Source organism: Myodes glareolus, chromosome 2 (assembly GCF_982192425.1).
Source record: "Myodes glareolus chromosome 2, mMyoGla1.1, whole genome shotgun sequence".
Taxonomy (NCBI): Eukaryota; Metazoa; Chordata; class Mammalia; order Rodentia; family Cricetidae; genus Myodes; species Myodes glareolus.
Genome location: NC_142027.1, coordinates 43549824 through 43564359, shown reverse-complemented (window position 1 = coordinate 43564359; position 14536 = coordinate 43549824). Strand labels below are relative to the sequence as shown.

Below are 14536 nucleotides of genomic sequence, written 5' to 3'. Positions count from 1 at the left end.
TTCACAAATCGGACACCCCATTCTGGCCTTCTCAGGCACCAGGCACTCATGTGGTATACATACATACATGCAGGCAAAACACCCATACAGATAATAAATAATTTTTTCTAAATGTTTGTCATAAGAACAAAGTCAAATAGCAATTATACCTCTAGTAACCTCAAAAATTACCTGGCCCTTTTCCTTCACCATCAAAAGAAATATAACAAACTTTATCTGAAAGTAAAATGGATTTTTATAACTACAATGAAACCATAGCTTACCTGGGAATGTACTTATTCATGATGGCATAGAAGCAGTTGTATAGGTCGCTGCGAGGCAACTGGAGACACACCAGTGGCTTCAGGAGATGAGTCCAGCTCAGCGAGCTGCTGTATTTAACATTGCGTGATTTACAGTAAAAAGTAATTACAGATTCAATATCCAGAAGCAATTCTGCTGCCTTCTCCTCTGGCAATGAGAGCTGCTCTAGAAATAAAGCATCAACCTAAAGTTATCAGGGACAGCAGGGGCTCAGTCACTAGGCCCTGCTCACATAATGCTGCGTGAGTCCAGTAAACTACGATAAAAGCAGTAACTTTTGTTGTTCTCATAATTTTCTTTTTCTTTTTTTCTTTTTTGTAGTAGTGAAATAGAACCATGGCTTTGCATTAGCTAGGTAAATGCTTTATCAATGAGCTACATCCAGCAATTCTTATATTTAATAGACACTGGATCACAAACGCAAAACCTAAAAAAAAAACAATCAAAATTCTTTATAACATTCTAGTACTAATTTTTTAAAGTTGTCACCGTGTACATTCGCTGTAGATGGTACTGTGACCTAAGGACATCGTCACACAATGATATATTTATGTTGAACATATTCTGTCTCATCTTCTTTCTAACTTAAAGCTGTTACAGAACAACTCTCAGTCCAGTGTGTGTTTTCTTACCTAGCCCTCAGAGAGAAGAGAAGACAGGAGACAGTTTACTAGCAAACAGTACTTAGTAATATTGACCATATTCATGTTAACCCTAAGACGGCCCATCTGAAGCAGAGTAACGGGCAACGAGAGGATAACCTCTAACAAGACTGTCAATTGCTCTACAATGTGAAGCTTTGGCAACTAGCGGGAGAGCTCATTCTCTAGTATAAACTTTAGTACTTTATTCCTTCCTTTCCCTGGTTTTAAATCTTGGTTTTTATTTTGTAATAAAGCTAACTGAACATGCACAAGCAAAATCACCTATGACTTCTCATACTAGTATTCCCATACAGAATAAACAGATAAAAATGCAAATTAAATATGAACAAAACTATAACCATTATTATTAAAATCAAGGTAATCTCAGAAATATATATTATAAATATCATGTGAAGTCTTCAAATCTCTTGTCCAAATTCCCTTTGTTTTGCTCACACTGGCAACAGTCTGCCTGCCTGCCTGCCTGCCTGCCTGCCTGCCTGCCTGTCTGCCTGCCGTCTGCCTGCCTGCCTGCCTGCCTGCCTGTCTGCCTGCCTGCCTGTCTGTAGTGCTCGTAACAGAACCAAGGCTCTCGTTTATGTCAGGCAAGCACTCTACTGCTGAGCTACATCTCAGACACAGTTTCTGAGTAGTTAGTACACTGAAGCCTATTTAACCAATGCTTTAACTAAGATGTAACAGAAGAAAAAAAGATTCCAATATACTATAAATAACTAGAAAAGACAGGTATAAACTACATAGGTTTAATAAGTATCACGAATTAACACAGATTTTGTAGAGAGGTTGGATTTGTAACAATTTTAAAATAGTAGATCATGATCTGTAACTCAAAGATAAACTTTCAGAATGCGGGCTCCTTATTGGAAGGCTACAATTAATCACGAGGGCCCACAATTATAGAGAAACAAGATGAAGAGCACGGCAAACTGCAAATGTGTAAAAATATCAATAATAGAAAATGAACAATAAAACTGGGCTCTTTCTCAAAATTATATGTCTCAAGATTTTTCTAAAAGGGCCAAACAATTTATAAGACTTTTACAAATTCAACATATTCCAAATTATAACAAGATAACTTTTTCACAGTTATCAAACTTACCAATAAACTCCAGGCAATCTTTATGAATAGTGTTCTGCTCGGGCAAGTCTAAAACACCATCCCACGATGCCAAACTATCGCCTTTTCCTGCAACATTTAGAGCAATCTGGAAGAAAGATGTCAAAAACAACTATCATCGTTGTTATGGCCCCTTCCTATAAAATATCCTATACTAAGGAAAGCACAAATTTAGGAATAACAAGATTACAAGCTTACGTGTCTGCACACCACCTAGTGCCACCACTACCACGTGACAAAAATGCTCCTCTCATTTTCCCACTTCATGTTGATTCAGTGGGTAGAATGGGTTACACATTACACGGCTTTATGTAAAGCCAACTTTTTTTGAAATGTAAAAAGTAAATATATAATACTGCCAATTAAAAAATATACCTAAGTACAATTAAATTATAAATTAAAATTATAAAAAAGAAATCTTAATGAATTGAGATGCCATTTTGTACATTTTTTCCAATATGTATAAAAACTGTTTTACTTATTTATTTACTTGAGACAGGATAGCCATCCTGAAATTCACTCTGCAGACCAGGCTGGCCACCACACATTTTTATTTTATTTTATTGGCAGTGCTGGGGATTGAATCCAGAAGCCCAGCAAAGAGTGGGCAAGCAAGCACCTTACCACTGAGCCACATCCTCAACCAAAATTATCACTGTCTTAATTAACAGACAACCAAATGCAATGAGCAGTCCTCCTGGTATCTGAACTTGAGTAAATCACCTAGAAAAATACTTGTAAAAGACAATTAAGAAATTATTTTTATACTAAAGAATTGCTTTTTTTAGACAGCTAATGATTGGTAGAGAGGGAAAGATATTTTCTTCAGTCGGCGCAGCCACTGGTTAAGACTGCCCATGCTCCTATAAGTCTAAGGATACCTGGATCGCCTCCCCTTCAAAGGGGAAAAAAGACAAAAAATAGAGGGGACTTACTACAAAGAGGAGCAGACCATTGAGACAGGAAGGGACAAGTGGGTGGTGGAGGTGACTACGTATGTACGTGTAAAACCATTAACCCTGAAACCACCATTGTGCAGTTAATATGCACTGACAAAAAGTAAGAACTGTTCAGCTGGGGTCTGATGGTCTTAGAGTTACTTTAAAACTATTCTTCAGGAATTTCATTTTGAAGTATTTTAGTATGCTACCAAGGATTTGCTTTACAAAATTCAGCATGAAGGGCCAGGGAGGATATGATGAGAACACTAGTCAAACAAGACTGGTCGGATGCTGGCCAAAGTTAAAGTTGAGTTATAGATACATGATAGGTCCTTGAAAAGTCTCTGTTCTTTTCAGTGGCAAGGCACACACAGCATCTGCTTTAGGAAACAGAGTTCTTACTTCATGAACATTATCAGATTAGAGGAACTGTTAAATAAAGGATGGAGAAGCAGGTTGATCGCACTGGGAAATCTGGAAAGCAAATTACAGTAACTTATCCATGGCAGTAGGAAGGGCTGATGCCTGATACAGCACTCACCGTGCACACATACTATTCTGTGTTTAAATTCCTACAATAAGGCATTTAGAATGTTATGTGCAGCTATAATTCCAATGCTGTTAAATGTATATGCACATGAGAAAAAAGGAAAGGCACACACACCTAGATATTGATGTGTGGTCTACCTGTTGGTAGTAAATGCTTTGTATTTCATCCTTTATGCTTATAACTTTTCAAAAAATATGTAACATCGTTATTCAATTTTTTTCTTTCTTTTTTTAATCTCCCACTGCTTGCTGCTTGTTTCTTCACTTAGTTACTATTTGCTAACAATCTACATAAGGATTACAGCCATTTCTAGGGCTACAAAACTATCACCACTGCAAACATTATTATTAAGTATAGGAAACAATACAAAAACATTTATTTTGAGACACGGTCTCATTTCATCTTCCTGGCTGGTCTAGAATTAACTACACAGACCAGGCAAGCCTCAGGCTCACAGGGATCTGCCTGTCTCTGCCTCCCAGTACAAGCAGGGTTAAAGGCGTATGCGACTACACCTGGCTTGGAAGCATACTTTCAGTCAGTTACTCAGGTCGATTTCTAGGCACAGCATACTCCTCAACAGTCTCTTCAGAGAGCTGTTAGCAATTAGTAAAAATTTTGCTAAGTGACTATATTTTATTCATACGTTTCAAGTTACCTTCCAAACCTGGGCCCTCAGTTCAGCAGGCAGTGGTCTCCCTTGAATTATATTTCTCAAAGTTTCAAGATCACAACCTCCTGCTTCCAGGGCTTCTTCAAGATCTTTTTCCCTAAAAAGGAAAAGAAGAGAAGAGGGGAGGGGAGGGGAGGGGAGGGGAGGGGAGGGGAGGGGAGGGGAGGGGAGGGGAGGGGAGGGGAGGGGAGGGGAGGGGAGGGGAGGGGAGGGGAGGGGAGGGGAGAAGAGAAGAGAAGAGAAGAGAAGAGAAGAGAAGAGAAGAGAAGAGAAGAGAAGAAGGGGAGGGGAGGGGAGGGGAGGGGAGGGGAGGGGAGAAGAGAAGAGAAGAGAAGAGAAGGAGGGGAGGGGAGGGGAGGAGAGAGGAGAAGAGAGGAGAGGGAGAGAGGAGGAGAGGAGGGAGGAAAGAAAGGTCTGGTCATTAAAACTACTCTTGAATCATTTTTATTCTCTTGTACAAGATTCACTCTTAAGGATGACCTGCAAAAGGCTACCTCTCAGAAGAAAAGGTTTTCTGCAGTCAGAACACAACACAAGGCGCATGCAGCAATCATACGTTCTGCTTCAGGGATAGAGTTCTGCCTTCCCAGGAATTACTGATCGGAACTGTTAGGTAGAAGATGGCACAAACATGCTGATAGCACTGTCCACTCGTGAAGACAAAGCACAGCGATGTAGTCACGGCAGTGGGGACGGCCTGACGCAGCACTCCCCATGTGCAAGGAGCTGTCCTAATGGTCTACGCATGTTCGCTGTTTGTTTAGAAACATAATCTCATTTACCCCAGGCTGGCCTGAAACTTAAATTTCTCTTCCTCCTCCCTCCATCTTCTAAGGGCTGGGACTACAGAGCACACAGCCATCCCAATCTATACATGTTCTCTCTAACCTTCACCATGGTGCAGTTACGATGCGAAATGAGGCAAATGTGGGTTACGAATACTTAGGAGACAACTGAAGGAACCATCCTATGATATCGGAAATAAGTATTCTTGTGTTTAATGTGTTATCATCTCATGGCAATGACTGATAACAAAGTCAGGAGACAAATTTTAGCAGTCTGGATGCCAAATACATACCCATAATATTATGTATAACAGTGGCAAAATGAGAAAGCCTGAAATCCCACCAGGAAATCCCAAGCACTGCAGCCGGGACTACTTAGGGCATAATTCTACAATCTTATTCCCAGAGCAGAGCCTGACTTACAAGAAGCGTTACATAAATGTCAGCAGAACAGGGCTCCATGTTATATTAAAAACAATAACATGGTACGGGAGAATTGTCTGTAATCTGTCAATCATATATTAAATAAATGGTGATTGGCCAAGCAGGAAGTATAGGTGGGAAAACAAGACAGGAAGTAGAGGTGATGCAATGAGAACAGGAGAATTCTGGGAAGCAGGAAGCTCCCTCCACCATTCCTGCCCAGACTGCCAAAGAAGCAACATGTGAGCTGACAGCTGAAAAAGGTACCAAGCCATATGGCTAATGCAGATAAGGATAATTGGGTAACATAAGTTATAAGAGCTAATAAGTAGCCTGACCTAACGGGCCAATCAGTTTATAACTAATGTAGACTCTGTGATTTTCTTTGGGGTATGCCGGCTGTGGGGTGCTGGGCGGGACAGAAACCCCAACAAGCCGGGTCCCATGTTACATCCCAACAAATGGACTATGGATATTTTTTTTTAAAAGAGGGGGAAGTGGTGCGGGAGAATTATCTGTATTCTGTTAATTATGTATTTTAATAAAACGCTGATTGGCCAGGCAGGAAGTATAGGTGGGTCAACCAGACAGGAAGTAGAGGCGGGGCAATGAGAATGAGAGAAGGCTAGGAAGGAAGAAGCCCATTCCTCCATTCCTGCCCAGACCACAGAGAAGCAAGATGTAACCTGCCCCGCTGGAAAAGGTACTGAGCCACATGGCTAACACAGACAAGAATTATGGGTTACCGTAAGATGTAAGAATTAGTTAATAAGAAGCCTGAGCTAATGCGCCAATCAGTTTATAACCTAATGTAGACTCTGATTTTATTTGGGGCTTGCTGGCTGTGGGGTACTGGGCAGGACAGAAACCCCAACAAGCCAGTTTTCATGTTACAAAAACAAAATACCATCAAGCAAAGCAGGGGGCAGTTGTGCTCAATCTACCATATCCGAGGAAAAAAAGAATAAAGTTCATTTTCTTTCCACTGTGCATGATTAAGACGATCAGTTAAGAACTTCCACAAGGTACGAGCTGTTTTGTAGCTAGAAATTCCACTTAAATCCATTCCCTAGGAATTTCAGAGGCTGAAGTTTCAGTCACTTACTATTTTAGCATTGATTAAAATACATTAAAATCTATGAAAATGTAAAAAATATCATAATTCAGTCACAATTTCTAGGATTCTTGAAGCAACTTAAGAAGAAAGGTAGGGCTGCTAGATCAGGACATCAGGATGCTATCTCACTTCTGTAGTTTTAAAGAAAAATCAGTGACTCTGAGTAACTGGCACGGTTCTCAGACCACTGTTTAAGTGCACACATTCTTTAGGTTGTTTCCTTAACAAAGGAATTAGATGAAAATGGAATCACTCAGGCACAATCAACAGACAAGCACTGGTCAAGTACAGAGTCTCCATAAAGAGTCCAAACCCACACTCGACACTGGCGACTTCTGGTCTTTTGCAAGTGATCACTACAAAGCTGAGAAACGGAAACAGATGAGAGATTTCAAGTTCCGTGATCAAAGTTCAGGCCAGGGAAGACTGGTGAGCGGCTAATCCATGCTAACCAGGCTGTATGAGACAGGCGATCAGAATTCGAAATGTGGTTTCTGTGAAATTAAGAAGACAATGTGTGCATGGTGAATAAATACCATATGCTGTCAAATGTGCAAATGAAATGAAGAAAATATCCTTTTATCAAGATGGAATTCTATAACACAAATGAACTAGAATTTTTCCAATTTCTTAGTGTCAAACCTTATTTTCTTTTTGAAATAGCTCTGCTACATGCCTCACTATTTCAGACAACAGAGCTAGTGTCTGGTCAAAACACCTACTCCTCCAAGGACTCTCAGAGACATAGTAGTGTCCAAGCACACCTCTTAATGTAGCTGCTGCTGGACTCTGGGATGCTGTGCCCTGGGGACCACCTTCTACGGTGGCAGCTCAACTGTAAGCAAGTACCATAGAGACCAGAAACTACTATACTTAAAGTAGTAAAGACACCTGCCGCAAACCTAAATAATTAAAAACAAAGGTGTCTTTCGAGGAAGCCAAAGGTTCAGCTTTCAGACATGAAACCCCACCAGCACGCGTCCCTGTAGTAAAGCCTTGCAAAGACTGAAGCTAAGGCCGTAGGAAAGGAGGAGCCAAGAGGGGACTTCACATAGCGCTCGGCCCCCAAAGAGACTCAAGTCTCAGTCTTTGAACATGCAATGCCTACAAGTCTAACTGGGTCTGGCAAAGTTTGAGCAGGCAGGCTGTAGTTTTTTTAGTCTTCTTTGGCTATATGAAACTACAAACTCACCTTAAGAGCTAAAGCTTGGTACAAATGTACTAGAAAGGCAGACAAAGTCTCAAAACAGTAAAGTACAGGCTTTATTCATAAAAATAAGTGAATGATTCCCTTTGCTTGGCAAGTTCAAGACACCACAACTACAAAGCCTTATGGCTGGAAATAAAGAGAAAAGCACTTCCCTCCTGGCTCTGTAACTCTGAAACTGTAACATATGTTAGAACACAAAGGGTGCTTCAATGAGCTACCAATAATATGCTTACAAAATATAAATAAAAGTCCATCAATGGGTTTCAAACTCAGGAATCATGAGGCTAAAAGGTAAGAGGATTGTGAAGAGAATTGTGGAAATTCAAGGCCAAAGTGAGACCCTGTCTTAAAAAAGCAAAACAAAAGAAAAAACCCTGAAAGAAAGAAAGAAAGAACTATCTCCAAAATTTAGTGTAATCAAATTTCCTCTCATTGAATGTTTTGTGGCAAAACCCTCAAAGCACTGTAAGACAGGCTGCTTTAGAAGCATAGCCAGCAGATACTAGCTCATACTCCAGCTACTAACTGAGCTGGTCCCCTTCCAACAGACAGGAACGACAACCTACACAATGGCACAGGACACAAGCATAAACTACATCCACTTCCAAACTTAAAATGCATTCCCAATGCTTCTAGGATTAGTACATTCAACTGGAAAAAATTATAATTGTTTTTAAATAAGCCACTCAATAAATCATATGAAAAACATGACTTTCAAAACAATAAAGATTATCAATTTAGCCTTGGTTGCCTCTGCAGAGTTGAGGGTGAGTCCCTATAGCTGAAGACACTACACACTTTAGACACGGGACATGAATGATTTGCGCTCAATCTGACCTGAAGGCCTCTTTCCTGTCATCTACCTTTCATGGTTTCAGAAAATACTATGAAAGCTTCCAACAGAGGAAAGCAACAAACTACACAGTCCTACTCAGACGCAATACCTATGAAGCATGACAACGACCAGAATGCCAAGCACTCCATAAAGGCACAATAGATGGCACTCATAAGTCAATGGCTGTCTAATTAAACTTAAAGTCCACTCAGCAGGCAGGAAATCAAGCCTAAAACTAGAACCCAGCCAACTTCCTGGGGCTAGTGAGGTCATGGATCTTAGAAAAGAATCCACTACCGCCACTTTGCTAGCCCAGCATAATCCCTTACTACATGCTACATCTTATCTTCTACCCACAGAAACATGTAGCAGTCACCACTCATCATGGAAGACAGTGTGGAAGACTGCAGGAGCCAGAAGTATTCTGTGAAACAGCCTCTCCTAGAAATGGCTGCATAAACAAGAACAAGTATCACTGGACATGTAATATGGAAAAGGGAAATTTCCTGCTACTAAACAGAGAACTACAGGCAATGACTGGCTGCTGGGAGAACGGTAATTAACCTCTCCCCAGGATGAGTCCTCACTGGCTGTCCTATGCAGAATGGTCAGCCTTGAAATCACACACATGCCTCCAACAGAAACACGGAGCAGGATGTATTCCCATATATTTGTGTGCACAAATGCAAACACACACACACTTATCAATATAATCAAAGTAAAAGAGGCTATCAACTCGGGGAACATGAGAGGGGCTTGAGGGTGGCTGCAAGAAGCTGGAGAGAGGTAAGCAGAGAAGTGATGTCATTCTATTTCAATTTAGAACATTTTTAAAAATAAACAACATTTAACAAAAAAAGAAAAGTTATAGACAATCTCCAACTGGGGGAAAAGCCGACTACGTATTAGATTTTTTTTCTAAATTGTTTTTCCCCCAGTGATGATCAAAAAACTTCTTTTACTCACAATTTCAAAACCTATGAAAACAGTTTAATTATATACATTGTTTAAACAGAAAGAAAACAAGACCATTCATTTATTCTCTGCCTCTACATATTTACCTACTTGGAGTATTTCACGTAAATTCAATCATGACACACGATTCTTCCTTTAGCATGATGTTTCAAGCTCTACTCATGCTGAAGTCTACATATCAGCACATGTTTTTACTGCCAAATAATCTTCCATTGCATGAATATATCATATCTTGTTTGCCCATATGATAATGGACATTTGAATTGTTTCAAATTAGATATTATGATTATCTACTAAACTTAAGTCAAGTAGCTAGATTTACCCTTAAAGAGGTCTGGAAAAATTTAAGAAGCAAATCTACTAAAGAGATAAGAACAGCTCTTACTGGCTTGCAAGTCATCCTGATTCATTTAGATGTAAGGCACTGTGTGTACACGGTAAGCCATGATTACTTCATATGTGTAGTATGAAGGATGGCTTGTTGGGGTTTCTGTCCCACCCAGTACCCCAACAAGCCAGCAAGTTCCAAGGAAAATCACACGGAGTCTACATTAGGTTATAAACTGATTGGCCCTTAGCTCTGGCTACTTATTAGCTCTTATAACATATATTACCCCATTATCCTTATCTATGTTAGCCACAATGGCTCCGTACCTTTTTCAGCTGGGCAAGTTACATGTTGCCTCTTCGGTGGTTTGCGCAGGAGTGGCTGAGGGAGCTTTCTCCTCCCTAGCCTTATCCTATTCTCATTGCCCCCGCCTCTACTTCCTGTCTGGTTGATCCGCCTATACTTCCTGCCTGGCCAATCAGCGTTTTATTAAAATACATGGTTGACAGAATACAGATAATTCTCCGACACCACATATGTTTAACAGGTATACATCATTGTTAGCTTTAAGCCTGACCAATTGTTTATACTTCTAAAAATAACTAACCATCCAGCTGTAAGCACTGGCCAGCAGCATGACAGGCAGTAAGCATTCACTTCAAGTTGTTCCGTGGCTTAATTTGCTATGACTGTTAGCATACTGGTTACAAATCACTACCCTTGAAGACCCCGTATGACAGTTGGTAGAAACGCAAATAGGAAGCTTTGTTAGAGAATCATCTGAACAACAGCTATGGATAGAGTTCAGTGACTACAGGGAGCTTTGTGTAACTTGCTACTTTTTTGGGGATTCAAAGTTTTTTTATTGATTTTATTGAGCTATACATTTGTTTCTGCTCCCTTTCTTTCTTCTTCCCTCCCCTTCAACCCTCTCCTATGGTCCCCATTCTCAGGAGATCTTTTCTACTTCCCATGTAGATTAGATCCATGTATGTCTCTCTTAGGGTCCTCATTGTTGTCCAGGTTCTCTGTGATTGTGACTTGTAGGCTGGTTTTCTTTGCTTTATGTCTAAAAACCACTCATGAGTGAGTAGATGTGATAATTGTCTTTCAGGGTCTGGGTTACCTCACTCAATATGATGTTTTCTAGCTCCATCCATTTGCCTACAAATTTCAAGATGTCATTACTTTTTTTCTGTTGTGTAGTACTCCACTGTGTGAATGTACCACATTTTCTTTATCCATTCTTTGTCAAGGGGTATTGAGGTTATTTCCAGGTACTGGCTATGACAAACAATGCTGCTATGAACATAGTTGGGCACATGATTGAACACCTTTGGGTATATACCCAAAAGTGGTATTGCTGGGTCTTGAGGAAGGTTGTTTCCTAATTTTCTGAAAGATCGTCATACTGATATCCAAAGGGATTGTACCAGTTTGCACTCCTACGAGCAATGCTGGAGTGTTCCCTTTACCCCACATCCTCTCCAGCATAAATTGTCTTCGGTATTTTTTATCTTGACCATTCTTACAGGTGTAATATGGAATCTCAGAGTTGTTTTGATTTGCATTTTTCTGATGACTATGGAAGCTGAACATTTCCTTACGTGTCTTTCAGTCATTTTAGATTCCTCTGTTGAGAGTTCTCTGTTTAGGTCTATACTCCATTTTTATTGGATTATTTGTTCTTTTGATGACCAATTTCTTGAGTTCTTTGCATATTTTGGAGATCAGACCTCTGTCTGATGGGGGTTGGTGAAGATCTTTTCCCATTCTGTAGGCTGTCGTTTTATCTTGTTGACCATGTCTTATGCCTTACAGAAGCTTTTCAGTTTCAGGAGGTCCCATTTATTAATTGTTTCTCTCAGTGTCTGTGCTGTTGCAGTTATATTTAGGAAGTGGTTCCCTGTGCCAATGCATTCTCATGTACTTCCCACTTTCTTTCTATGAGGTTCAGTGTGGCTGGCTTTATGTTGAGGTCTTTGATCCATTTGGACTTGAGTTTTATGCAGAGTTATAGATATGCATCTATTTTCATTCTTCTACATGTTGATATCCAGTTATGCCAGCACCATTTGTTAGACTTTCCTTTTGCATTTGATATTTTTTTTCTTCTTTGTCAAAAATCAGGTGTTCGAAGGTGTGTGGGTTAAAATCCAGGTCTTCAATTCAGCTCCATTGGTCCTCCTGTCTGTTTTTATGACAATACCAGGTTGTTTTCAGTACTGCAGTCTGTAGTAGAGTTTGAAGTCAGGGATTGTGATGTCTCCAGAAGTTCCTTTCTTGTACAGGATTGTTTTGGCTATCCTGGGGTTTTTTTTGTTTGAAGTTGAGTATTGTTCTTTTGAGGTCTGTGAAGAATTTTGCTGGGATTTTGCTGGGCATTGCATTAAATCTGTAGATTGCTTTTGGTAAGATTGTCATTTTTACTATGTTAAATTACCTACCCAAGAGCATGGGAGATCTTTCCACTTTCTGGTGCCTTCTTCAATTTCTTTCTTCAAAGATTTAAAGTTCTTGTCATACAAGTCTTCCACTTGTTTGGTTAGAGTTACTCCAAGATATTTTATGCTATTTGTGGCTACTGTGAAGGGTGATGTTTCTCTGATTATTTTCTCAGACCATCATCTGTGTAAAGGAGGGCTACAGATTTTTTTTCTTGAGTTAATCTTGTATCCTGTTACACTACTGAAAGTGCTTATGAGTTGTAGATGTTCCTTGGTAGAATTTTTGGGGTCGCTTATGTAAACTATCATATCATCAGCAAATAGTGAGAGTTTGGCTTGTTCTTTTCTGATTTGTCTCCCCTTGATCTCCTTCTGTTGTCTTATTGCTCTAGCTAGGACCTCAAGACCTATATTAAATAGATATGGAGAGAGTGAGCAACCTTGTCTTGCTCCTGATTTCAGTGGGATCACTGTGAGTTTCTTTCCATTTAGTTTGATGTTGGCTGTTGGCTTGCTGTATGTTTCATTTATTATGTTTAGGTATGTTCCTTGTATCCCTGCTCTCTGATGAAAAAGCTTTCAACAAAATACAACATCCCTTCATGATAACTCACTGCTTTTAAACACAATCTCAAACCACCAACACTTTCTAGGTATTTCACAAACACATAGGATGGAGCATTGAGAATTTACAGGATTTTGAGAGCTTAACTTATTTATAAAATCTTGTCATCTGGGTTTGGTGTAGGAAGTCCTTCAGCATATGTGTTCCTTTTATTGGTTAATAAAATAAAGCTGCTTTTGGCCAATGGCTTAACAGAGTAAAGCCAGGTGGGAAATCCAAACAGAGATGTAGAGAGAGAGAGTAAGCAGAGTCAGGGAGATGCTATGTAGCCACTGCCAAAGGAGACAGAAGCCTGGGAACTTTACTGATAAACCATGAGCCTCATGGTAAAAATATAAAATAATGGAAATGGGTTAATTTAAGATATAAGATCTAGCTAGCAATATGCTTAAGTTATTGGCCAAGCAGTGTTTTAAATAATATAGTTTCTGCGTAATTATTTCGGGTCTGGGCACTCGGGAATGAACAAACGAACAGCCTGTGTCAACATGGGTTGGTTTCAGAATAGAGTATGATTGTCATAAGTATTTTTACTTTTTTTTAAGTATTTTTACTTTATACTGGATTGTATATTTATAAGCCATAGGGGAACATATCACATTTTTAGCTTAAAACTTCATGAAACTATGATTATGTCTACAAAAACAGCCCTGGAAGATTCCCTTATCAAATAATATAATCTTTTCCAGAATATGTGTGTTAACCAGAACCCTGTATCAAGTAAAGAAGATGCTAAATATACTTCTTTTGGTCAGACAGCCCACACGAATGTGGCAGCTATAGGATTTCCTCACTATGCAACAGCAAAAGGATAAAGAGATCACAGAAATTCAGTTCTGTAAATGTTAAAATTAACTATAACTCTTTTTTAAAGATTCCCTTTCTTATCCATAAGCTATGAAGATCAAGCTGTAGCAAATGGTACCCATGGCAGCCCTTGGTCTCTGGTGCGGGAGAATTGTCTGTATTCTGTCAATCATGTTTTAAATAAATGCTGATTGGCCAGGCAGGAAGTATAGGTGGGTCAACCAGACAGGAAGTAGAGGTGGGGCAAGGAGAACAGGAGTATTCTGGGAAGCAGGAAGCTCCCTCTGCCACCCCTGCCCAGAAGACCCAAGAAGTAGGATGTGATCTGCCCCGCTGAGAAAGGTACCGAGTCATGTGGCTAACATAGATAAGAACAATGGGTTAATATAAGCTACAAGAGCTAATACAAAGCCTGAGCTAATGGGCCAATCATTTTATAAGTAATGCAGACTCTCTGTGTGATTTTCTTTGGGGCTTACCAGCAGAGGAAACTGGGCAGGATGGAAACCCCAACTAACAAGCCAGCCCTCATGTTACAGGTCTCCTAAGGGATAACTCAAGTAGCTATGACCGGGTGAGAAACTTCCAATAGTTGCATGTGTGAAGCTGAGCTGTGTTCGTTGCAAGGCTTTCCAGACAAAACTGAAGAGCTTCTCCATGGGAACAGTAACCTCCAACTGCTCTTCTTCCCCCCATGCTTCCTCAAGGCAAAAGTCCTCAGCACCTTCCTAGCCA

At 40.0% G+C, this 14536-nt stretch overlaps 1 protein-coding gene across 2 annotated transcripts in view; it reads right to left on the bottom strand.

The window, feature by feature from the left end:
* Positions 1–14536, bottom strand: part of Tbc1d23 (TBC1 domain family member 23) — a 57102-nt gene that overhangs the window by 35211 nt on the left and 7355 nt on the right. For both annotated transcript variants that reach the window (XM_048422421.3, XM_048422422.3), the window contains exons 2-4: positions 4235–4346; positions 2068–2173; positions 264–468 (exon numbers count right to left, since the gene is read on the bottom strand). In XM_048422421.3, the coding sequence (XP_048278378.1) occupies positions 264–468; positions 2068–2173; positions 4235–4346 (423 nt within the window). The remainder of the gene's footprint in view (positions 1–263; positions 469–2067; positions 2174–4234; positions 4347–14536) is intronic.